General features: G+C 34.4%; 1 protein-coding gene across 1 annotated transcript; it reads left to right on the top strand.

Annotated features, from left to right (window-relative positions):
• The first annotated feature begins 2,792 nt into the window (after positions 1-2,792).
• LOC133531557 (uncharacterized) lies at positions 2,793-7,772 on the top strand. Its single transcript, XM_061869853.1, has 2 exons — positions 2,793-2,998; positions 6,241-7,772. Exons 1-2 carry the CDS (start codon positions 2,894-2,896, stop codon positions 6,835-6,837), a joined length of 702 nt encoding a protein of 233 aa, XP_061725837.1. The 5' UTR covers positions 2,793-2,893; the 3' UTR covers positions 6,838-7,772.
• Positions 7,773-13,435: the final 5,663 nt, after the last annotated feature.

Here is a 13,435-nt window from a genome sequence, read left to right as displayed (position 1 = left end):
CTGAATTGTTGCTCAAGGCTGCGAGCGAGTATTTCCGCTCTGTCCTTGGCAGTGTACTTCAGGTACCCGTCCGTGTCGTCCAGTAGGGGCCGAATTGGTTCGGGCGCCGTGCTGAGTTGTCTGCATATGAATTTGGCCCGACCTAGCATCAATTTATAGTCGGGCCACGCCCATTTGTCACGTGGGTGTTAGGTGCAGAGTGTACTAGTTGTTTATTGACCAATCAGAGCACGTTATTACATAATAAGGTATTTACAGTATATTCTTAACCTAGTTTGTAAAACTTATGACTAACACAGTAAATTACACGTTATTAAGACAAATGAGGCATGGAAATAATTTGTAAAAAATAAAACTTAAAAGCAGAACGTAAAACTAAAATTATACATTAATTAACTTATGAGCTATATGCGACAGGTACCATCGAGCTGATCTGATGATGGAGACAGGAGGTGGCCATAGGAACTCTGTGATAAAACAACGCAACCTAATTGTGTTTGGGGTTTTTAGAATTTGCTATTTTGGGGCTGGGGTATTTTGTGATGGCATTTTCAAACCAAACAAAAAGTTTTGCCAGTAATCTGAGACATTTTTAAGGCACATTTTCTATCTCATATATTTTTTTAAATCTGTCCCGTCAGAAAAATATAAGTCATTTAAATACTCGAGCCGGCAGCACATGAAAAGAGCTGTTTTCAGGGCAGTATTCTGAATACATAAAACAATAAAAGTAGCAAATAATTGTATGTAAAATCGTTGTTATGTAGCGCATTAATGTAATTAAAAGATACTTCGAATTTACTATTAAAATAAATAAACTATGACATGACTAATACTTATGAACAAAAACGCCAATTTCATAGGTAATGACCCAATAAATAGGTAACTTTTAGTACAGTACATAAGCTAGCTTTAAAGCGATCGATAAAAAGTAGTTTTTGATGTGACAACAACACAGATAAAGTATTAAATAGTCTTGATACTTGTGAATTATTCTACCATTAAGTAATTGTAAAAATCAGTGATTTACATTTAAGTCACAAAAATGCGGAACACAAAGTTGACGTTCATAAGATTAGTACTTTCAGGCGACAAAGTTACTGGAGTCATTGTTTAGGGCGACCGCTAGTGTGGGCGGGTGCACGGAGCGGTTGCCCGCATGCGGGTGCCATTGTAAAAGAAAAGATAACTTGCTAGTCAATCAGTGCTAACCCGTTATACATTATGTATTGCATGTAAAAATACGCAAGAATAAAGTAATTTTTTTATTTATTAATATAGTAAACACCCCTATAATGGCACAGGCACCAGTAATGGGAGGGATGGTATAGACTATATGGTATAGTTCCATTGAGTACTCTCTACTTTTTAATTTCCTTTACTTTTCTGGTTCGAATTCATATTTATTTATATTATATATTGAATATTTATTTATTTTTATTTATATATATATATGTATGCATTATTTTATGGTTATTTTTCTATCTATGTATATTTGTATCAATGTGTATTCAAAACGTGCATTTCATTAATTTCAGTGATTGTACACTTTTGTTTGTGTTTGTCATTCATTCACCGTTACTTCTGTTTTACTCATTTCCTCAAAGGTTAACTGGAAGAGATCCCATACAGGGATAAGTTCGCCTTTGTTGTATTTAATTTACTCTGTAACTGTGTTTTTCGTGTTTTTATTTCTATGTACAATAAAGTATATACATACATACATACATACAAATCCTGTAAAACAAGTATTTACCATGAGTTTTTAATCGCTGGCAACATTTTGCCATAAACAAGAGCCAAAAAGCTCATTAAGTTTAATTTTTCATTGATATTTGTTAGTTTGAAAATGAATGGCGCCATACATCCCATGACTGGAGCAAAAAAACACAGTTTTAATTGGTTAATACTATTGAAACCAATTGCAGCAGCTTTCATTAAATACATAGAAAACATAAAGGACGAATTGGACATTCAACTTTTAAAGCGTAAAGCGGTAGAAATTTTACAGGTGTCAGTGAAATATCAAAAATACTCCAAACGTTCTCTTAAATGTTCCATGATTGGTGCCGTTAACATATGAATTTCCGCAAAGTCACTCCTGATTCTATTCATTATTCATCTGCGCCAGTTAGCGTTGCTCTTCGTTATCCGCTCACCCGCTTAATGCAACTGGGCCAGCTAGCGAACACCATGACTCCTCACCTCTCCTTGTCACATTTGGCTGACCCCCTTCCAACCCCTAAAAGTGTGACATAATGACAAACGCACTTTAATTTCAGAGTCCCCCAGTGGTATCCAGTGCTAACAGCGATATTGAAGACCTATTAGAGGAGATGAACAAGGTATCTATTAACTAATTAAACGAGACTACACCATTCAATTATGTTAATTATTTTAGGGACATCCTTGCACAAATTGACTAAGTCCCACAGTAAGCTCAAGAATATACATGTACACAAAGATAGTTCGACAGTTGAAATTTTCACAGATGATGTATTTCTGTTGCCGCTATCAGGGATCGGAACCAGTTTTTTGGAAAAACTTTGAAATAAACATATATTTCGGTTTATTTTATACTACAAATATAGGACTCGGTTGTGTTTTTAGATAACGACTTCGTATTATTAGATTGCCCAATTAGGAATGAAATAATTAACAAAGAACGAAAAAATACCGTTTTCGTTTCCATATAAAAAATACCGGTTTCCGATCCCTAGCCGCTATAACAAGAAATATTAAAAAAACAATAAAATAAATATTTAAGGGGGCTCCCATATAACGTGTTTTTTTTTTGCCGTTTTTATAGATAATGGTAAGGAAGGTGGTTTTGAGCTGTCTGTGGGGCTAGGTTAGTTTGTGTGTATTTGTCTTATTATTTTATTTATTTAATATGAAACTAGTGTACATTACATCTGCTTTTCAGAATCCATCGCCCTCCGACACCATGGTAGCAAGCCCCATCTACGAAATGGAAGCCTTAGATGAGTTGTATGAGGTACATTAGTTTTAACCCTTTAACCACGGCGCGCATTGACATATATCTAAGGACGGGCCTTACGGGCACAATGTAAGCCCTTATCATCGCAATTTTCTGCATATTTTCGCACATTTTCGACGTTATCTTAGTAAATTTGTGTTGGATAGTCGATTTTAACTGTTTAAATCGTGTTTGACGACCGGTTTGGCCTAGTTGGTAGTGACCCTGCCTACGAAGCTGATGGTCCCGGATTCAAATCCTGGTAAAGGCACTTATTCGTGTGATGAGCATGGATATTTGTTCCTGAGTCATGGGTGTTTTCTATCTATTTAAGTATTTATAAATATTTATACAGGATGATTCAGGAGACGTGAGCAGGCTCAAGTCTGCATATTCGGTAAATTATCAGCAACTGTTTCGTACCAGTATTTGTGAGATTAACGTTAATTTAATTTTTACTGCTAAAAAAAAAAAGTTTTATTTTATTTACGATATTTATGGTCACCCTCTTTGTTTTATCCATAATAAGTGACAAATTGAATGCCATCGGAGTCTGGTTACTTTTATAAAATCGTATCTCACTCAAGTGTGACATTTTATTTTCTTCATAATCAAAGTGCTGTCATAACGGTTAAAGAGGTTTTATCTTTGTTAATTAAGTGTTGTAGGGTGTCCATGATTGTAGATAATCAAATTTGTCCTTAAGAAAAAGTTAAATAACAGATAAAAAGCGTGATTGTTTTACTTAAATATGATGGTGAACGATTCATTAACATTTACTGATTGTGTAGGCTTAGTCCAGCTCACGTCTCATGAATCACCCTGTATATTAGGGTAATTCCGGGGTAGTTGGCCATAGTTTTTTTAGAACGTTATAAAAAAAAAAGTATATGAGTAATCAAAGAAATCTTTATTTATTTATAAACTTTGAACAATCAACGTTAGATAATTAAACAAACAAAAAATATTTTCTATTGAGATCAGATTGAAAAATCGTTTTAAAAAAAAATCACAATTGGCCATCTCTCCCGGGGTATCTGGGTATGATGACCATACCAGTATGGGAAAGATGGCCATAACCTAACTCTAAATTATTGTATGTCTTCAGTCTTATTTTTTGGTACTGAGGCGCTTCTTCTTTTCCTGGCCATATTTGGAGCATGCATCGTCGAATTCGGTGCAATTTTCATGAACCCAAAACATACAAATCGTGCCCTGGAGCCAATCTTCAACAAAAAGAGTTTCGTAATAATTTTCTCCGCATCCACGACAGTTATACTCCCCTTTCAAGTTCTTTTTCTTCTTGTTTTTCGATATTATGGCAAGCGGGACATCGCCACTGCTATCCGACAGCCTTCGGATAGCCTTTCTTTTGTTTACCCGAGCCGTTTTCTTTTTTGCCTGTCCTTCCTTCTTAATGGAGTTTCCGGGTATTTTCTTGATCTCTTTTTTAATTTTCTTTTCCTCAGCGCATTTTATAGCACCGATATGTGCTTCCGAAGTCAGTAGCATTCCCACTTGCTTAGCTCGTTTGCGAATTTCAGCGAGTCTTTGTGGGATAGGTGATATATCCTGTAAAATTCGTGATGGGGTGTAGTCTGGATTTTTATTGAGGGGACGTTCTTTCGGAGTGCCAGGCTTTGAAACATTAGATTTTATGCTAGCTTTGATGTGAGCTACCAGTTTATCCTCATTTTCTTTTCCAAACGAAGAAGATGGTCCCATAGGCCCCTTTTTGTCGTTATTCTTCTTCAATCTTCTTTCTAACGTTTTTCGTGGTATTTGGTTCTGGATAGCCGCCGTTCGCACGGATAACCCATCATTTTTCACAGCACTAATAGTAGCTTTAAGTGAAAGTTCTGACCAATTACCTCTGACAGCTACTGCTTTTCTCTTGTACTTGATTGGCATCAAAAAAAAAAAAATTATATGAATAATAGGCATCATTTTTGCACCATCAGTGTATGATGACCATATGGCCATGACATACCGACTTAATCTGGCCATCTCTCCTTTTCTTCCGGGAGAGATGACCACACCTAAAAAGAAAACAAGTCAAAACTCGATCTGCATAATTTTGAGGTTAGAACATAACGACATCCGTATACTTTACAATAAAAACAAAAAACACCAATTTTATGAGAAACTAACATCACCACAAGTTAAAACATGAACCTCCTTTGAAATATTTTCACTTGTCAAAATAATCAACACAGATTTTACTTACTTTTTCTTTTTTTTCGCCAAAATATTTGCCCTTGCTCCCACTCACGACGCGCGGCGAACTAAAACAAAAACTAGCGACATCTAGCCGTAGAACCATGAAATATTTCGATTGACCATCTCGCCCTTATGGCCATCTACCCCGGAATTACCCTATATATATATCGTTGTCTAAGTACCCTCAACACAAGCCATATTGAGCTTACTGTGGGACTTAGTCAATTTGTGTACTAATGTCCTATAATATTTATTTTAAATTTCATCAGCTTGTTAGCATAGATACGTAATTTTTGATAACCCTACAGAAATGAGTCAGGAGCTGCAAAATTTGGGGTATTTGGGTGCCGATCACTGTCACTTTTTCTCGAAATTAATTGAGCAAACAACGTGTTTTAAATAACACGAACATTTGTCAAAAAATTGTTTGCTGCTAGAGGTAGACATTTGGTAGAAATTATCTTCCGTATAGTATTGCCAACCCTGAATAATATATTTATGAAAAACTATTTGATATATTTTGCACGTTATATAATTAAAATTTAAAAACAAAGTGTATATATCTTATTTGTCCAACCTGTATTAGTTTTTTTTTTTTAAATAGCCTATTTTTTGTCCCACTGCTGGGCAAAGGCGTCCCCTTTTTTCCGCCACTCATCATAATATCACGGTTTGAAGTATGTTCCCGCCAGTATCTGCAAAAAGCGTCGAGGTCATCCCGCCATCTCTTTTTTGGTCTGCCTCTGCCCCGGCTAATCTGCGGTGTCCATTCGGTAGCCAATTTGGCCCACCGATCCGGGTGCATACGGCAGACGTGTCCTGCCCAACCCCACTTAAGCTTAGCGGCCTTAACACCCACATCTATGATACCAGTTCTGGAGCGCAGTTCGGTGTTCCTAACTCGATTTCCTATTAGTGTTAGACTTCGTGTTCCTGTTAGTTAATGTGAAATAAAAAGTCTACCGTTGCTGCCCCAAGATAGTCTTTCAAATTCTCTATTATTTTTATTTTTTAAATATTTATATAGTATATACTTTCAGGTTCCATTAGTAACCCAAGCTCCTGCCGTATCTTCTACAAATAAAGTCAAGTCGTGCTGTAATATAAATAAAGAACTCTCAAAAAGAAATTATTTGCTAGAAAAGTCAGTAAATCGAGTACAAAAAGTAGCAGATCGACGCATTTTAACAATTAAAGCTTTGAGAGCCCAACTTAGAAGACTCAGAAAAAGTAAAGAACGTGAAGGCGAGAAGTTGAACGAGTTATTACAAAAAGAAAAAGATGACAATGAATACATTACTGTTATGAAGTGTTTAAGAAACAAGCCTTTACTTGATCATTTTATTTCTTCCGCGAGAGGAAAGAAGCCAAAATCTTACAACGCTGGTCTGAAGAAATACGCCATGACACTTCATCTAATTTCACCGCGTGCATATAATTTCGTGAGAGAGGAATTCGACCTAGTTTTACCTCACCCAAAAACCGTAGCCAAATGGTGCCGAAAAGTGTATAATCCTGATCTAATTGTAGAAGAAACGAAATACGATCCCGGTTTAACGAGAGACGAATACGAAGCCATCAAGGAGAGGGTTAAAAAAAATAACGCCCAACCTATACAGTTAGTTCTCATGGATTAAATGGCATAAACCCTTGGCCAGCGCCCGAAGTGGCCAGGTTAGCGCTCACACACAGAACAATACTATACACTGTTGTACAGTGTATGTCCGACCGTACGGTATCAACGGCGCCCTCAAGAGGAAAGCGCACTCTGGAAGTCGGGCTTGGCCCGACCTTACATTGAGCTGTATGTCAGAAACCTTCGCAAACAATTTGTACATTTTCGGGTAGTTATAATATTTAATGAGTAACTGACCAAATAAAAAACCTGGATCTGTCACTGAACATCCTGACATTAACCGACATTATTTGATCATTTTATGTTTTTTTCTACCCTCAACTGGCTAAAGGAGCTATTTGAGGGTAGATTTTTTTTACTTTTACTTAAATACCTAAAGATACAGAGTATAGGTACAATATTTTGTTCTGAATTAAATTTAGTAGAAAAATATAGAACAGGCTTTTTGTTGATTTGTGATTAAATTCAACAGAAAATAGCCAATGGCGAGACGAAATGCTTAAATTACATGTAACTTGGCATGAACATCTACTTAACATATTTTCCATTTGCATAACATAGTCATAGGGTTTTTTTTTTTCATCGTCAAAAACAAAACGGAACAAATGATGAATTTACGATATTTTTATACAAATTACTCAAAATTATGATACATCAAACGTCCAAGAGAGGCGTGACTTTTGTGTTTCAACTTCAACACAGAAAAATAGTACAAGTGTCTAAATGCGAAGGCCGAGCTCCGCGTCGGGCCGAGGCTCCAACACAGAACAGTCGTACAAGTGTCTATAACTCTGTAACACCATGGCGTTTTCAATTTTTTTTCGTTATTACAAATCAGACTCATATAGCCGTAGGTGAGATGAATAATCAATCAAATGGAACAATTTTAGTTACCCTAAATTGCACTAATGCGCTTAATAATCAAAAAGTCAACAACCAACAAAAAAAAACTATAGGTGCAGGCGTGCGCGCCGGCGATGTGATATGCTATAGTGTATTTCTGTAGGTATTTAACAAAATGTGATCAAACCATAATATGGTATTTTATTAGGCAAAATTATTCAAGTCAATTTTTAATTTAACTCGATGTGACAAACTTACAATCATCAATCAATCAATCATTTATTTATTTGCAAAAATACAGTAACATAAGGTGTTAGGACTATTCAGGTACAATGTGTATTTTGCTTGCAAGCAAGCGTGCAAATATAATGTGTCAAATCTAAGCATTGAAAAATAATAAAATTGAAATTAAGACATTAGCATAAATAGTTAGAGATTTAGGAAAATTAGGAAAAAAAAATTAGGAAAAAAGTCAGTCAGTCGCCATAGAATTATAAAAATAATCATTAAAAATCAAGAGAAAATATATTCATATATATATATATGAATGAATGAATGAATTTGAAAATAATTAGAAAAATTTGCATAGTTGAAAACAATTATTATGTCAATATTATTGATACATACTACGGAATTTGTCGTTACTCATTAAATTCTAAATATTTTTTAATGCTATAAAAACATTTGTCAAGCAGCCAGTTTGTTAATTTACGACTAAACTCATTATTTTGCAACAGCTTTAAATGCTCTGATAAATGGTTAAAAATCTTTATGCACATGTTGTATACGTTTCTTTCGTACATGGCCTTATTAGAAACTGGTTTATGTATACGAGACATAGTTTTTTGACGGGTCTGCCTTTGAGTGATCTCGTTTCTCTGTATGAAAAAATATTGGTGGGTTTTCACGAATATGCAAATTTTTTTAATGTACAAACATGGCATTGGGAGTATGTGCAATTTTTTAAATAGCGGAACACAACTATCATCATGTTTACGCTTACAAATGACCCTCATGCACTTTTTTTGTATCTTAAAGATTCGTTCTATGTCTACAGCATTTCCCCAAATAATTAAACCATACCTTATTACCGATGATACATAGCCATGGTAGGCCGCAAGTGCTGCTTCTACAGAGACTGTATCTCTCAACCTTTTTAAAGCAAAGATAAATCTGTTTAGTTTTGTACATATTTGTTCAACATGTTCTTTCCAGTTCAGATGTTTGTCGAGAACTATACCAAGGAACTTAACCGAATCAACCTCTTCAACATCATTATTTCTCAACTGAACATCCACCGGTGAACCTTTAGAATTGTATGAAATAAATTGTATGAATTTCGTTTTACTAATATTTATCTGTAAGTCATTTAAATTCATCCAACTAGCTATATCCACCATTGCATTATTACAGTCTTCTTTGAAGGTTAATTGGTTATTAGCTCTGATTAAAAGTGTTGTATCATCGGCAAACAGTATAGTCTTTTGAGGAGTAGCATTTGGTAAATCGTTTACATAAAGCAAAAATAGCAGCGGGCCCAAAATACTACCCTGTGGAACACCAGTATTGTTAACTTTAAGATTAGATTTATATGATTCCTTTAAGACAACACTTTTGTCTACAGTTATTTGTTTTATCTCTGTGTACTGCATCCTGTCTTTCAAGTAACTGTAGGTCCATTCAAGTGCTCTACCTCTAATCCCATAAACTTCGAGCTTACGCAAAAGTGTCGCATGGTTGACGAAGTCGAATGCTTTAGTCATGTCTAAGAAAATTGACACTACTGGGGATTTATTGTTTATACTCTCTGTTATAAACCGGACTAGATCGAAACAAGCCAACTCCGTTGATTTCCCTTTTCTAAATCCATACTGTGTTGGGCATAATATGTCATATTTAGTCAAAAAGTCATTTACTCTAGTCACGAAAGCCTTTTCAAGAATTTTTGAGAGTATGGGGACCAGCGTGATCGGTCTATAATTACAAGGATCGAGTTTATCCCCCCTCTTATACAAAGGTTTAACAACTGATATTTTTAATTTTTGTGGGAAAGAGCCTTCGACGAATGACAAATTAATAACATGTGTAAGTGGGAAACATATATACTGTGCACACAACTTGAGAATTTTCGTCGTGATGCCGTCGTATCCACTAGCTTTGCTATTTTTTAATGACATAATTATTTTGTATGTTTCATCTTCATCGACTGGTTTAAGAAATATTGTACGTGGATTTTTTCCCGGTAAGGTACGCATATACGTTAGATCATTTTGTTGCAAGCCTCGGGATTTGGTCGAATCTATGAAATAATTATTTAATGTGTCACATATGTCGAGAGGATTATAATATATTTTATTATTAGATTGAATACTATTAATTTCATCATCGTGTAAAGTGTTTGAAATAGTAGAAGAGATTATATTCCAGATTGCTTTCGGTTTATTTTTATTTCTCTGTATATACTGAGTGTTTTTAAGTTTTTGCGCGTTAAGTAAACATTTCTTTAATATGAAACTATATTTTTTATAGGAATCCTTATTTGATGGTCTATTCTGAGTAGAGTTTCTGTAGTTGAGGTAAAGCATTCGCTTACTCCGAGTAGATTTCTTTAATCCTTTTGTAAGCCAACACATTTGTGTCGGTCTATTGTTTATTTTGACTTTAATTATTGGGAAACATAAATTATAGAATAGGCATATATTATCATAAAAGTTATTAAACGCATCTGATGCACTTTCTGAGCTGGTCACCTCCGAAAAAGACAGAGCGGACATACATTCACAGAATTTACAAACATTTTCTGAGCTGTAGTCACGTTTATACTCAAACCAATTAATATAGGCTTTTTTCCTTTTAATTGTGTCTATCGTTACGGATTGCGCTGTTTCGTGATCGGACAGTCCCAGGTAATGCACTTCGGTATGAACGCGATTTATATTGCTTGCGATTTGATCAATACATGAGGCTAGCCGAGTGGGTACTAAGACATGTGGTTTCATATTATAATCAAGTAAGACACTCATTAGATCTTTGGAAGCGCTATTTTGCTTTAACAAATCAATGTTCCAATCACCGCAGATGACAATTTTTTTCTTTTAAACGTTGATGTTAAATAATGTAATAGTTTATCGAGTTTATGTGTAATTACTCCAAAATGAGATATTTTTTGCTCTGGAGTTCTATAAATATTAATTACAATGATACCCGTACCTACGACCTCGATTCCACAACATTCGAAATAGTACATAGAAGATAATTTTGAAATATATGGTAGCGCTTTGAAATCATAGTGTTTTTTAATTAAAATACATGTTCCACCCCTGCTCTTTTTACGACAGAAGGCCGCTGCTAATTTGTAGTTATTTAGTTTTATATTATCAAGTGATCCTTCAGAGACGAAGGTTTCACTTAAACATAGTATGTCAAAGTCTCTACCATTCTCACTTAGCTCTTTTACAGAAGTTATACCTACTATGTAATATTAATACTTACTGGTATTTTATTAGGCAAAATGATTCAAGTCAATTTTTAATTTAACTCGATGTGACAAACTTACAGAAGTTATACCTACTACGTAATATTAATACTTACTCAACGTAACAATGAAGCTGCTAAAATTGTGTTATTTTGCTAATGATGCTTACTGATGATTGAATTTATCAATATTAATTTATTTTTATAATAAAAGGCACTATAATAATTGGTTTCTTAACCATTAGAAAGAAGATAAGCGATCTTCCTATGTCTTTTTGTTGGAAAACACTTGAAAAATAAGTCGAGGAAAATATGTAATAATTATAAAATAATAAATAAATAAAAAAATTATTTCAGGTATATCAGGCACCCATAAGACACATTACAAAAAATACTAAAAATAGATTAAATAACAAATTTAGCAGCTACAAACATAATAAATGATTACAAAAATACATTAAATTAATTAATTATCAGCGGCACTAGGTAGAAATCATCACTTTGTTTGGCCAGTGATGATTTCTACCCAGTGTTTTGTCATGGAGCAGTTCAAGCGCTCAGCGAACATGCTCAGGATGGTGTTGGAGCTGCCGCGTACTCTGTTCAGCAGTGACGCTAATTAAGTATAAATCATATACGAATACGATTATTTACATTATTTTGCTTTCATAAGTATTAGTTACAATTTTTTTAAAGCGTTTTTAGGGTTCCGTAGCCAAATGGCAAAAAACGGAACCCTTATAGATTCGTCATGTCCGTCTGTCTGTCCGATTCTGTCACAGCCACTTTTTTCCGAAACTAAGAGCTGTACTGTTCAAACTTAGTAAGTGGATGTATTCTATGAACCGCATTAAGATTTTCACACAAAAATAAAAAAAAAAACAATAAATTTTGGGGGTTCCCCATACTTAGAACTGAAACTCAAAAAATCTTTTTTCATCAAACCCATACGTGTGGGGTATCTATGGATAGGTCTTCAAAAATGATATTTAGGTTTCTAATATCATTTTTTTCTAAAATGAATAGTTTGCGCGAGAGACACTTCCAAAGTGGTAAAATGTGTGTCCCCCCTCCCCCCCGTAACTTCTAAAATAACAGAATGAAAAATCTAAAAAAAATATATGATATACATTGCCATATATATGGAAGTTTATAAACTTCCACCGAAAATTGGTTTGAACGAGATCTAGTAAGTCGTTTTTTTTAATACGTCATAAAAAAAAATTTTTTTTTTTTCATCTAACCCATACGTGTGGGGTATCTATGAATAGGTCTTCAAAAATGATATTGAGGTTTCTAATATCATTTTTTTCTAAACTGAATAGTTTGCGCGAGAGAACCTTCCAAAGTGAAAAAAAGTGTCCCCCCCCCCCCTGTAACTTCTAAAATAACAGAATTAAAAATCAAAAAAAAAATATATGATATACATTACGATGCAAACTTCCACCGAAAATTGGTTTGAACGAGATCTAGTGAGTAGTTTTTTTTAATGTCATAAAATTAAAAAAAAAATTTTTTTTCGTCAAACCCATACGTGTGGGGTATCTACGGATAGGTCTTCAAAAATGATATTAAGGTTTCTAATATCATTTTTTTCTAAACTGAATAGTTTGCGCGAGAGACACTTCCAAGGTGCTAAAATGTGTGTCCAAAGTGGTAAAATGTTGTGTAAAATCTAATTGTGCTTCGAATTTTACGGCTAATGTAGATGACGCTGTATGGATTCGCACATTATGCGATTACAATACAATACAAATACTCTTTATTGCACACCTCAACACATTACATAGTAACTAATTAATAATCTGTGGTGCTGCTATAATGAGAATGTTTGGTCGGAATTGTAAGGACGGACTTATCTTTACTTTTACAATTGTTGCTGACATAATAATTCTAGGAATGTGACTGTTATTGACTAAATGCAAGGTAATTTTATAAAATGTTTGTAATTCCATGTATCCAGGGAAAGTTATTATAAATTTATTAAATTACTTCATTATTTTCTATATTTTATAGACACGTACGGTATATTTAATTATTTATTTACAGTTGTTTTTGGTCCTAGGCCACCCCGGAGGTGTATAGGCCTCCACAAGATCCTTCCACGCCTTTCTATTTGGAGCAAACGTCTTGGCCTCTTTCCAGTTCAGTCCTGCGGCTCGTACACGGTTATATAGTCCGAAATCCCAGACCAAATACATATAAATCAGACATCAGAATTTAAGAAAACTTAGTAATATTTTTACCTATTTTTAGCACCTTGTAAAGGACAAATGGACGCC

The sequence above is a fragment of the Cydia pomonella genome, chromosome 25, assembly GCF_033807575.1.
Source record: "Cydia pomonella isolate Wapato2018A chromosome 25, ilCydPomo1, whole genome shotgun sequence".
NCBI classification, from domain to species: Eukaryota; Metazoa; Arthropoda; class Insecta; order Lepidoptera; family Tortricidae; genus Cydia; species Cydia pomonella.
The sequence above is the reverse complement of the archived record's forward strand: the minus strand, read 5'-3'. Positions and strand labels throughout refer to the sequence as shown.